The sequence below is a fragment of the Takifugu flavidus genome, chromosome 13, assembly GCF_003711565.1.
Source record: "Takifugu flavidus isolate HTHZ2018 chromosome 13, ASM371156v2, whole genome shotgun sequence".
Lineage (NCBI taxonomy): Eukaryota > Metazoa > Chordata > Actinopteri > Tetraodontiformes > Tetraodontidae > Takifugu > Takifugu flavidus.
In genome coordinates, this window is record NC_079532.1 from 12,328,136 (window position 1) to 12,341,514 (window position 13,379).

Here is a 13,379-nt window from a genome sequence, read left to right on the forward strand (position 1 = left end):
AGAGGAGAAAGAGTGCTTCTACCAGCAGAGGAGGGAGGAAATCACCGTGCATTAAAAGTTGCCTATTAATAATTAAATTGGTCATAGAGAAATCTTTGTTTTAATGGTTTCCACTGCTTCTGTCAGATTCTGATAAACACCAAACAACGAAAAACTGGCGAGAAAACAAGTGTTTCCCAGGAGTCAAAAAGAAAGACTGAAGTTCAGTTTACAGAATAATTGTCTGGATGTGTCAACGCGGACCAGATGGGGGCACTAGAGACAACACCAGTGGGCTCCCCCCCGGCTATGGTTTGTAACTTGTCATGAATACAATTCTAAAAGTCTTAAAATAAACCATGATTGAGATGGGAAACAGATACCAAAAATATGTTGTTTTATTATATTTTGACATTTTCTTAAAATATATATCAAAACCTCTAGAAATCAACATTAGATCTACAAGCATAAATGTTGGTAGTTGCGCTAGTCTACAAGGCTGCATTGCTGCGTGTTTGAGATCAAAATGACAAGAGGAGCAGTAGCTACAGCATTTAGCCTGCAAAAGACAAACCAAAAACAAACAAATGGAAAAAGAGAAGTAAACAAAGTCCAGTGAGAGTGCTTAGGGCACGGCAGGGAGAGTTTCAGGCTTTCTTTGCATTGTTCAGATCTCTCTTTTTCTGGACAGCCCATACATTAGGATCATAAAAAAATTAAGCTCCGATGACTATGATGATGTCAGACCCCAGGTATTTTCCGTGCAGAGGGGAGGGTACGTGCTGACGGTTGAGGCTCCAGGCACAGATGAGGGAAGCCAGTTTGGATAGCCTTCCTACTCAACTCTGTTTATACTGGAGTGTTTTGCTTCAGTTCACTGGGAGAGGGGGGGGTGCAGTCCTCCAACTTTGTTAAACTGGTTGAATGGCTAGTCTTGGTGGCTGACTCTTCGGGACCGGGGGCTCTCTGTCGGGGAGGTAGGGTGAAGCACCGGGCTTTGGCCCTGGAGCGAGGCTGTTGAGGTGGAGGGCCTTTCAGTGCAAATAGTTCACTGGTGGCTTTGGGCTGTGTGGCTGATTGGGAAGGCGCGGGTTGTGAAGATGATGGCGAAACTGATGCTCGTGGTGGAGAAGGTGGATGTGAGCTGGTGGATGATGAAGAGTCGAGAGGAACCAGAGGAGTAAGAGTAAGTGTCTGTTGGAACCTGCTGAGGCTGCTGGAGTGGCTCGGTCGAGGCAGGCTGTAACAGGCCTCGGACCCTCTTGGGCGGGAAGGCAGAGTGGAGCAGCGGGCTTTTAGCTTTGGACCATGTTGTCTGGGGGGTGGGGCGATTAGCGAGTAGAGCGTTGCATCAGTGTCTGACACTGTGATGTTTGTTGTGGAGTTGTTCAGACTCTGGGATGAAGGACGTGACGGAGGCATCTCGTCCAGCTGGTGCACTTGTCTGGAGTCTGAGTGAGGAAGCCCAGTAACTGCTGCAGTGCTTGGGGAGGACTCCTCATCTGCAGAACAAATAGAATCAATCATCGCAGTTGGGGATTAATAAACTCAAGAGCAAAATGTAGAAAAATATGCAACATCAAACTTCCTCCTCTTACCTAGCAGGCCCAACTCACTCATGAAAGAGTCCAAATCCACTGTAAAGTCCTCAGCTGGACTCAGTTCTTTTATTTCCCCTGTCTCTTCTTTTTCATCTACATTCTTAGCGATGCCATCTCCCTTCACATCTTCATTAAGCTCTTCTGTATCTTTTCCCTTTTCTTCCACTTCTGCTGCAGTGTCATCACGTTCTTTACCACCTTGCTCTACCTGTACATTCCCATGGTTTCGTAGTCCGAACAGCCGACCTCTTGGTCACTGTCCGAGCTGTTCCTGAGGTCATTCACAATGACCTCTACCCCTTCTGGAGCCTCCTCCTCTTGCTCCTTCACTGGAGCCTCCACTATAATGTCTAAGCTTGCAGGGAAGCAGGGGTTGGGTCCTTTTTGAGCGTGTGATTTGGCCTGTGCCTCTTGGTCTTGATTCAACAGAAACTCCATCAGCATCATGTTCTCTTTCTTCAGCTGTTCGCGCAGAGATCGTGGTACATCCGGGATCATCCAGGCAACTAACATGCTGAGGAACATAGCCAGGTTCTATAAAAAGAGAGACATGTGATACTGGTGTCAGTAAATGGACCAAGTGTTGCAGTCAGAGTAAAAATTAGGATAACAAAGCAGTGAGTGTACTTATGTGTAAATCAGTTATAGTTATCATCAACTGACCAGCATTTCAAAACTCCAATTGTGTCTATGGGAAAAGTTAGTCTTGCCTCCAATACATCCCATATTTATTCCTAAACTTGCCATTTGCCCTTGACTCCTCTGGTGTGCAAGTGTGATGTACAACTAATATCCTAGGCCAGACAGGTTTCTAACTATTTATAACTCTTCTTGCTTCATACAATAATCCCAATGACTTTGACTCTCAATTCAATAATTTGTTTGTAATGACCTTAAGCGTAATGCCAAGCAAACAAGGAGCTCTCCCCATATCTGACTTCTAGTAACACATTTATGACTAATGCTAAGGTATTTATAGCTGAAATGATTAATCCAATACCTGGAAAAATATGACAAATGCCAGTTTTGCAGCCAAGACAGACCAGTACTCTTTGGACAGGGTATAGGCATCAGGTTTCCAGGGTGGGTCTCTGTAGTCTTTGTACCTGAAAACAAGTCGAGTATTTGGGTATGCGAACAAAACACACAACCACATTTTACAAGCAGATCAATCTCTTGTAATCAGATCAATCTCTTGTAATCTCTGTTCTACATATGACAAAATGAGGACTCGAGAAGATTCAAACTGTAGTTCTGACCTGCAGGTGGAGACTCCCGTGATAAGGGTTGTGGTTGGTGCAGTGCCAGGTGGAAAGTTGCTCACATTGAAGTAAGACAGTGAGTGGTCTGTGTAGCCATTCAGGGTGCCATTTGTACTGTACATGTACTGGTAAATCATTCGAGGGACAAACTCCGAGGTGAAGGAGATGACAAATGCCTGTGGAGACAAGTTAGGTAATGTTGAACAATAAAGCCACAGCTCAGCATGTAGCTTTTAAATCAGTTTTTAAAACAATCATTATAAAAGACAGGGTACAAACCCAGGGTCAATACAGCTAAATTAAATGAACTTGTGCACATAAGAAAAAAAGCATTGCCCGAGATTGCAGAAGCAATAGCCTGGTACACACTCGTGCACTTACATTGGTAATGACAGAGAATTTGCTGATTCCACAGAGAATGTTGTACCAAATTCCTGTGCCCAAGAAGACACCGGAAAGGCACGTGTGTCCAAGATGTGTTTGTGTAAAAGAAAGCAGAAGGACAGGCATGGAGAAGAATGAGCAAAAAAGACAGCATGCAGTAGAGGAAAAGAAAGTGATTAAAGCCCCAGGAAAGATTACTGGACATTCCCTGAAGACTGACCCATGTGACGTACGCCTATGTGTCATATCCGTACCTATGTCTTTACACCTGACCGCGTCAGGCCGCCTGATCTCAGTGACAAACTTTGCAGCGTCGAGGCGGATCTCAATAACGTTGTTGAGCAAAGCAAAAGCTGGTGCCAGAGGGAAGGAGGCCACGAACAAAGACACAAACCCGTATTGGATGACTGTAACAAAGAACATTCAAACAAAGGTGCACGTTAACCCACTATGCTGAAGAAGCACAGTTCTCCAGAATAATGATATGTTTTTGACATTCACAGTACACTAAAGAACAATTTAGGTAATGTTATCATATTCTTTTCACATTTTCTCCACAAGCAATAAGGTCTTTAAGACTTCTGTCAAACTCCTATTGTCGTACTGGACAATAAACTTAATATGATACATACTCATTTCCATATATTCTGAGCCTACGCCTTCAAAAGGCTCCAAGACGTAATCTTTATCAAGCTGTTGCTTTGGTCTCTTCTCTTCTTCCTTCTCCTCATTATTCTCAGATTCTCTTTTCTTGACTTTTTCTTCCTGCATTGTCCTATACATCTTTTTTAACTTTCTATAAATAGTTGGGGATGAGAAAAGATGGCATAAAGTTAATTTTTTCTTTAAAAAAAAGAAGAGGCATTAAAAATATGGGCGTATTTATTAAAAAGCCATATACGTACGGAATGAGAACCTCAAACACATTGTTCTGAATGAGCTGCTTTCCCAACATGATCATGCTGAGCTGGATGCAAAGCTCAATGAGGCAGCCTGGTGGAGCACACTGTTGGGGAAGAGAGCAAATATTTGCAAAAGGCAGAACCACATTTACTGTACATACTTGTGCAAACAACCACTAATATAAACAACTAAACGAACCTCCTCCATGCGATAATCACCAAAGACGTAAACGTAATCGCCTGGGCGCCCAGCAAACCTGAAAGAAGGGAGGACAAAAAAAGAGGGGGTTGAAGTGGGCACTGCTGAGGGGGCAGCTTAAATAAAAACCAGGTAAGAGAATGGCACACACCTTCCCTTGAAGAAAGCCACATAGAAAATGGGGGCAAAGGCGTTCATGGATTTGAGAAAGAAAGACTTAACAATCAGTCTCTCTTCAAACTCCTCTGTAGTCTTGGGAAGTTCTGTTTGAAAGCAGCACAACAAACTTTAACACACAGTTGCTCAGAATAGAGTCACACCCAGCATGTCCTAAACTTAAAAAAGCAACATTTTCAATATAAACTGGACCAAACACTATCTAATGTTTCCACTGATACAGTTTTTAAAACATCACCCAGTTCGGTCAGCCACACAGCTATGGCTCCATACACCTCCTCTAGCACCAGAACCACCAGCATGTTCAGGATGATGCCTGTTGTGGTGACGGTCATCCTCACGCTTGCTTTGGCTTCAGGATCAGGGTTCATGGACCAGACGCTTAACATGCAGATGCGATAAACCGCCACCCCAAACACAGCCGAGAAGGTTACAAAGATCTGCACACACCCAACATACACGACCCGAAACAGTTAGAAACAGTAAAACACCAACTTCAATATCTGAAATCAAACAAATTGGTCTAGCTGATGAGAGTAAGTTCCTCTACCTAATGCTCAGCAGCAGAAAAACACCAATGACCAGCACAGTGCCCAGCATAAACATTTATCTACCAAGATTTAAAAGGAATTACCAGAAAAAGTAAGGTGGACACATTGATGAGATAACCCGACAGGTGATCCTCAATGTCCAGCGAGTCTGGCTCATGCTGTCAAGAAAAAATAAAAAATCAATCTCAAATTAAAACATTAATATTTGTCTCATTGTGACCATAATACACGCATGAACTAAGGGTTTATCTATTCTTTTCCTATTCACAGGAGGTTTATTTAACCACGTGGGTCATCTGGAATGTTGTCAAAAAAGTCTGGGGACTGTTTCAATCAATCCACAGATATGCTTGTCAACTAAAAGGACAGAAAACCCCTCCCATTCTTCTCTCCCTCACCAACAGTAATCTGGGCTAATCTCAGGCAGGTAAGCAGCTTTGGACTCAACCACACACTGTGGGCATGCGGGGGGTGTGTGTGTGTGTGGGGGGGTCCTCTTTATGAACTGGCTTCAACGTCTGTAGATAGCGAGGACTGTGAAAGCCGGTGTCTACACCAACGCCCTTTTGGACATTTGTGAAGTCCTAGTGTCTTTCTCCTATGCGTAGCTTCACTGTACACAATTTAGTTAAGGAACCCCCCTGCCACAACATAATGTCCTGTCTCACACAGCGATGTCGTGTTACCTGTGAGGACAGCATCCGATCCGTTTCGCCACTGACACCATCCACAGCCTGATCCAACTGTAACAGCACATAAACACAGTGTATATATAGAACAATATGGTCTGTTTGTGGAAAATCAAGACATTTTATCTGAAAACACACTCACACACACACCTTCTTTTTTATCTGCGCTTTCACTTTATCTTTTTTTTCCTGTAGAGCTTCTTCATATTCAGGCCTCAGCTCCTCCTGCAGTGCATGTTAAAATAGGGAATAATGAATCACAGCCATGAAAAAGATCACTTTTTTACTGGTTTTAGTTTCTGGCGCATTCATTTACAGCTTTATTTTTGAATAATTCTATCTGCTATTGTGTCAGTCACCCAGTGAAGTGAAGTTCTTTGTGAGGTTTTTTCTGGGTATTTAAATGGTGAATCATGGTTCATCCACTCCAGTTTAGTTTATTCTTCATTTAAAGAGAAATTACTTTCCTCTTTTCTCTCGTTCTGTGGTGCATTTTAGTAATTAGCACCTCCTTCAACATGTGAGATGGAGGCAATGAAGCAATAAAAACCATGTGAAAAGAGAGTAAGTGTAACAAGAGGAAAAAAACTGGAGCCGTCATGTGGCACATCTGCGATGATGGCCACTGCTGCTTCCAGCTGGGTGTGTGCTCTGCAGGCTTTAACAGCTGGAGAGGCGTTTCTGGCTGTGCACACTGTGCTAATTTGAACAAAGGTCCACATTTATCAGTGCAGAGCAGCAGTGTTTTCTCTGCAGCCTACCACCTGTTTAACAGACACATGCATGCAGAACAAGCTGCTGTGTTTACACTGGGAACTACATCCTGTTATAACTGATGCAACGTAATTGAATTATTCAATACCTGATAAACTATAACATGGAGTCAAAGCATAAATATGTTGCATAGAAATGATCAGTAACATCTGTGAGTGAAGTGGAATGTTGATGTGACTATTTTATCCATCTCTGATATGAATGCCAGTGGCATTTTAGTGTATCAGTTCAGTCAAGTCAGTAGCACAATAAAAACATATATATGGCAACATTTTTAAGTAGCTGTATGGAAGCGAATCTCTAGTAGAAATACTTAAAAAAAAAAAAAAGGTACTCAGTTGTTACCGGTGCATTAATCAGAGGTGAAGAGCAAAAGAGTGACAGTTTTATCTACAGATTCCATCTGTGATAAAAGCACAGCTCTGTTTTTGGTGGTTAAACGTTAACAGCTCTGACAAATGACAGGGTAGGTACACGTTGCCCCCACGGCCCCCACAACGGCACGTTTGAATCCAAAAAGATATTTCCAAAATTGTGAGAGCTGATTTCGATCATTCAGTTGCACTGTGGTTACATACAAACAGAGCAGAGTCTCACCTGGACTCGTTCCTTCAGGTAGAGAGAGAGCAAGAGAGAGAGAGAGAGATGTTATTAGGTGGGACTCAGGTCATGATCTTTTACCTTTTGACTCTGTATTTAGGTATGGTATATGTTAAGGGGGAGGGGCTGAAGAGACTAATGCAAATCTACCAACACACTATCATGGTTGACCTCGGCTTTAAGGATAAAACATTGTATATTTACATGGACGCAAATAATCATGTTACAACTATCGATGCATGTTTGCTGTGTATATAAACCATTTATGTGCAGTTTATTTGTACTCTGGTGGGGGGGGGGGAATTCTTGTGCTTTCTCAGGTCAAAATCCAATGTTTGACTTTGCTCCACTTGGACAGAAAAATAACCATAACTGTCCAAGAGTATTTTAAAATATGGATTCTGTTGTTTTCCTTGGGGGCGTGCCTCAATCAGCACAAAGAGGTTTTAGTACCTCCTGATCCTCCAAGCTTGTCAGGTCCCAACTGTGTTTCAGACACATCTGTCGTCTTTTCCAGTGTTCAAGGAAGCACGCAGCTAAAAGAAGTTACACAAGCTCATTAGCACCGAAACAAAAACACTGAAAAACAACACGTGCTGTATAATGACACCATATTATTAGCAGTGACTCCACTGAGTTGCAAAACACACACCACAACTCTGCAGCTGGCATATTCTTCATTCTACTCTATTCTAAAATCTATTAAGTTTTGAATTTAACATTCATTCTCAGGTAGGTGAGTTGTAAAGATAATGGAGTACACAATATATGTCCTTAAAATAATATATTCTAATACTGCAGTATAATGTATTGACATGTTTATTTACACGTTTTGTACAACAATCATTTATCAGAGTGCATCAAAATACCCCACTTACCCCACAAAGACATGAAAATTGCAAAGAGCACAGTGGCTCCATTGTCGAACAGGTAAGATGCTCGAGCCAGTGAGCACACCGTGCTCAGACGCCAGTAGTCACACACTCCGTCACACAGTGGACACATAGTGATGTTCAGGTTGTCATCACATGTCTCCTGGCTGAAAAATAAGGTGATAACAGAAGCATCGCCATGTATATGTGGATGATATACTGTCGTTTTCACAAGCTCTTGATGCACATGCTTACCTTGGCACATTGGTATCCACAGTAAATATCCCATACAGAAAGACAATGATGCCCAGTACTGAGGGAGGGATGAGGAGCTGAGTATACACACCAAGCCAGGCAAAATAGAACCCAATCTGCTCTCCAAAGTACTTCCTGTTCAACAAAAGCCAACAAATCATCCAAGAAGCCCAAATTATGATGATGGCGATGCATTAAGCCTTTGTCATCATCTCAATAAGTTGTTTTTGGACTGTCTCCTCTGTACCTGATCAGGTCCACAGGTTGGTATTTGTGCATGACTCCATAATTAGCCCACTCATCATGAAGCAGCTGACAGACAATGGGGACAAATGTAATTAAATATGTAGAGAGAGGTCTGTGTACTTATAGAAAAAAATATATAGGTAATTTGAAAGGGCATGATCTAATTTCTTCTTGAACTTTCAGCAAAAAAAGGGGTGAAAACAGTAATCATATTTATTAAAGATCAAAATATCTTCAGCCTACATTACCCACGATGCATGGTTTAAATATGTGACAGCCCGGTCCCATATTCTGATGTATTATGCTAATGATATTAAGGTGAGCGCTGAGCTGCTACCAACACAGCAGAGCTGAGCTACATAAGCTCACTTCTTTTCAAACTCCCCTGCTCAACTCACCTGTCTATCATTTCGCTGATCTTTCCGTCCTCTCCTTGTGAATGACCCCTAAAATAAAACATTTTTTCTATTGACACAGTAACTTCTGCAGTAGGAAGTCAATGTAAACTATGCCAAATCCTGTACTCCAAACATAGTTGCAATATCTGTTATACTCACATCATGCAGGGGGAAGGCAGAATCATAAACACGCCGAGCTATTAGTGAGTTGATTCCTTATGACACAAATAACAATACACACTCAGGGTGCTGCAGTTACTTATCCAAACGAATCCCTAAATAACAACTGTACATTTTATGGGGCAAATGCTGTATTGATCAACCAGTTCAATAAATGTAGGTAGAAAAATCCCATTAAAAATAATTATATAGTTGCAAATAGCGAGCAAAAACTCACCTGTTGTTTGGTAAGGTTGTTTGCAGGAAGTGCGTGAAATAATCTCAGCCACCTGAAAGCACAAAGACAGAAGGGTTCACCTGTTGGAAGATGCCACGTACGTGTACAGAACATAACTCACAGTTTGGATGTACTGGGTGCAAGACTTACTATTCTGCTGCGTGTTGCATTGTCAAATAATGTTTCTGTAGATCTGATGTCATACCTGCAAAAAATGACAATTTGAATAGTGTCTTCAAAACTAAAATCACCAAAAATATGGACTAAATGTATTACGGGAATTTCAGCCCACAAGTTTTTCCAACAGATTACTGGTGTCACCTGGTGTGTGTGTGTGTGTGTGTGAGAGAGAGAGAGAGAGATAGAGAGAAAGTGCACACACTCACAGATGGAGCTTATCTCTGATAAATGGGTGTTTAAGGGTTTTGAAATGGATTCGGGTCTCTGAATCTTTGTGAGTGTCAAAGTCAGGTATGTCTGGCTGAAATGGGGTGTTGACTTTGGTTACGAAGGAATCCCAAATCCCAGCGATGCCTGTCCGCTTCCGCAGCTCACAGTTCTGCACCGAGGACAAAACAGTTTGATCTTGGTGACTTTACCAGATGTAAGTCATGAGTTTTAAACTTTGAAATGTGCCACAAGGTGAATCCGCTAACCTTTTTCACTGCAACTTTTATCTTCTGGAGCTCTGCCTCCCGACTGAGTATCGGCCACGGGATGTGCAGACGAATAAACCTGATGCCATTTGGCCTCTGAACACACACATCAAAACACGAATTAATACATATGATGCCAGAACCATTATCCGGGTGAGATCACAGCAATAAAATGTTTCAAATTACGGCAGGCCCATGTGGGCAGATTTAATTTATGTTTCAGCTGCTTTTTACTGGGTGTGGTGCTTGTTGTTTTTAACAAAGCGGCCAAATGAATTTGTTTAAATCTGTCTGGTAATTAAGGCTGTTGTTATATCAGTCCAGAGCAACCTGAGATGTTTCACTCTTGCTGGCATAGTAATATTACTATTCACACATTTAGGATTTATCATGTGAAAGTGTTTGATATACCGAAGCACTTATATTTCCTGGAAAAGCAGAAAACACATCGTCATCAAGAAAAAAGTAAACAACACAACTGAATGTCCCTCCCCTGATACATGTTTAAACCTTCAGAATATCAGCCTCATCACACTTAGCTGCAGCTGCAAGGAAGCATAAATGCACACCACCACAGACCACGAAGCAAATAAAACCCACCAATATAATCATGTCGACACGCGTGCTTGCAAAGGCCCTGAAATCCTACATTTAGGTTCATATGCTCAGTGGTTTTAATCTTAAACCCAAACAGCAGTTGAATTAACACACATGCACAGAGATGTATGACGCCACATGCAGCAACGTGCATTAAAATGCAGACACATTCTGGCGCAAAAGCCAGCAAAGACGTCATTATGACCGCAGCACAAGGCAACATGCAACGTAAATTTGAATGAGTCCTCTTTTTAATTGGAGTGCAGCTTCAAGAGACTGTCTGAGTCTGATCCTCCACCTGCCTGCCAAACACAGGATTTGTGCTCTGACCCATAAATGTCTATCAGAGTTTACTACGGAGGAAGAATCCCGAATGAAAACACTGCAGGAAGTACACACGCACCTCTTTGTCATGCTCAATTTGTAGTCCGGCTTCAACCAGCCCGGCTTCGAAATCCTCCCTCATTAAAGCCTTTTCCTCCTCCGTCAGCTTTGAGTCCTCTATGTCTCCTGCGGGGCCACCTGGATCCACCGTCTCGCCCTCTGCTTCCCATCGGCCCTGGCTCTGAAGCGGTATATCCCCATTGGATGAAATGGAGAGACGATGCTTGGAGGCACGCCTTTTTTTGGATTTGTAGCAAAGGATGTAATCCACTTTTCTCTTGCCGTCAGAGAAAAAAAGCCCAGGTCCTAGATCAATGCCAGACTCCTAAACACACGGAGGAGTGGAATTAATCACATAATTGATGGAGATTTACAGGAACTTGATACTACTGAAAATAACATACCGGAGGAGGGGGCTCGTCGTTGTCCGGACTGGGATTAAGATTGGCAAGGCCTCCATTGGTGGCATCAAACCCGAGACCAGACAGCGATCGAGCCAATGAAACAAGCTTCGCCGAGGGAAGGGAAGACGACTCACTCATCTCTACGGTGACAGAGATGTGGTCGTTTGCGTTTCATCCCTGGCGATGCGTGACAGAGAAAAACAGTCAACACAATCACCAGAAATCAACCTGCACACTGTATCCATGTTACCCAAAACAGTCAAAAGTGCCTCCAATACTTAACACCTGCTACAACTGAATGTGCGCGCTTTGAATAAACCCGTTTTCATTTACTGTTAATAACTGTAATGAATCAGACAATCAAATATTCCACTTTATGTACACTGAAGATGACCCCCCCAGATATCGTGTTTAGCAAAATTGAAATAGTAGTAACTGTTTTAGACTCATTTGCCATAAGCCAAAGTTAAGCTCTGTCGGCTCTTTTTCACCCAAATGAAACTGTGGGCTCAGATTAAACCCGCCGCAATCCAAGCAGCACAGTTTACAATCTGTTGGGGTAATTTGGTCACTGGGCTCATTCTTTGGATAAAATGTTAGAGAGCAGCTGAGATTTTAAATCTGACACGAGTGGAAGTGCATGCGTGTCCTCTGGTGAAAGTGAAATCCTCATTAACGTTCAAACGGTTGAAATCACGTCTTTATTTTTGGCTTCCTCTGATGCTGATAGCAAAGAGAGAGGAGATTCATGAGAAGGAACTGGCAGATGTTTGGGGTCCTGACAGGATCTCTCAAGGACGGTGTGACAGGTGAGACCCTCCAGCCACACAATCGTGGCCAAATGAAACACTTGAACCTTAGCAGTCAATCCCCTTACTCGTATGCAAACACATCCACAATAATCCCCGTCTCCCACGTGTTAGCCGACACAAAGATGATGCACGATATTTACATTTTCCAGCTGAGTCAATTGTGATTGCAAAAAGATGCAGTAACAGCGTCTGCAACGTAACACACAGTTGTTTCATCCCGTTTATTCTTTTCAAATGAAACCTCGTTGATTTTGGATGAGACTGGAAACAGAAGCCAGCTTTGTTGGACACAAACAAAGCTTTCTATCTAATAGAAGAAAACAACAGTTCATATAAATACCTGCTAGATGGTTGCATACAAATGTGCAAAAAAGGAGGGGGGGGGGGGTGTTTTGTAGCAGGATGATTGTAGTTTAATCTTGGCCCAGCATGTGTCCAGGCAACACTAATCAGCATCTTTACTGACACTGTTTTTGTGTCTATTTTCCGCCTGTCATGCCTTCATGTCACCTGTCAATGCGTGTGAAGGCTTAAACGCCTGTAAGAGGGTCTGATGTCCCCTCACATTGACCTTCCCAGAGGAGAGTTCATAGGGGGAGGTCCAATACGCTCTCTCCTGGGAAACAGCAGATTACACATCGCTAATTTTAACATTGCTTTCCCGATTCTGATGTCGTAACACAAAACAGACGTCAAACCAGGCTTTTACTAGTTCAGCAGCTACTTGAAGGCAACTTTGAATGGGCATTTCTATATTTGATTCACCTCCTGGACAGTTAGAGCACACTCCTCGAATAATTCGATTTTTATTTGTGTTTCCCAGTTATTCATCGGGGAGTTTGTTAAATAAACACAGAAACCGGGCCGATTCATCTACCTAAACAAAAACGTTAATTCAGCAAAAGCTTTGTTTATGAAGCAACAGTCAGGTACCAAAGAAGAGCCCGACGGTCAAGTGCGCAACTTTAGCAAAATGGGGGAAATACAATGAGAGTGGACTCACCAGTGCTCGTGCAGGATCAGCTCTTCTCTATGGGGACAGATGACAAGAGGCGCGAGGCGAACAGCCAAGCGAGGGGCTGAGATGGTGGACAATCCGCGCGCGCTCCCGGAACCCCTGGCTTAGCACGCGCGCCCACGAGGCGGCTAATTCCCTGACAGTTTCACACAGCAGAGAGAGGGAAGGTGTGATGCTTTCTACCTGCGTGTGCTGGCAGAATCAGAGCAATATTCATGGTTC

General features: G+C 42.8%; 1 protein-coding gene across 1 annotated transcript; it reads right to left on the bottom strand.

Moving 5' to 3' along the window:
• Positions 1-359: 359 nt before the first annotated feature.
• On the bottom strand, positions 360-13,313 carry LOC130536129 (anoctamin-2). The gene is given in 29 exon segments (XM_057051796.1): positions 360-1,481; positions 1,578-1,805; positions 1,808-2,114; positions 2,581-2,686; positions 2,840-3,018; positions 3,224-3,276; positions 3,481-3,633; positions 3,859-4,022; positions 4,132-4,232; positions 4,328-4,385; positions 4,479-4,590; positions 4,743-4,944; positions 5,139-5,213; positions 5,742-5,798; positions 5,895-5,969; positions 7,116-7,127; positions 7,572-7,654; positions 7,997-8,157; positions 8,246-8,380; positions 8,493-8,557; positions 8,890-8,937; positions 9,049-9,104; positions 9,287-9,338; positions 9,437-9,491; positions 9,673-9,845; positions 9,943-10,038; positions 10,943-11,248; positions 11,328-11,504; positions 13,143-13,313. Coding segments are annotated over 28 exon segments (3,903 nt in total). The 5' UTR covers positions 11,466-11,504; positions 13,143-13,313; the 3' UTR covers positions 360-828.
• Positions 13,314-13,379: the final 66 nt, after the last annotated feature.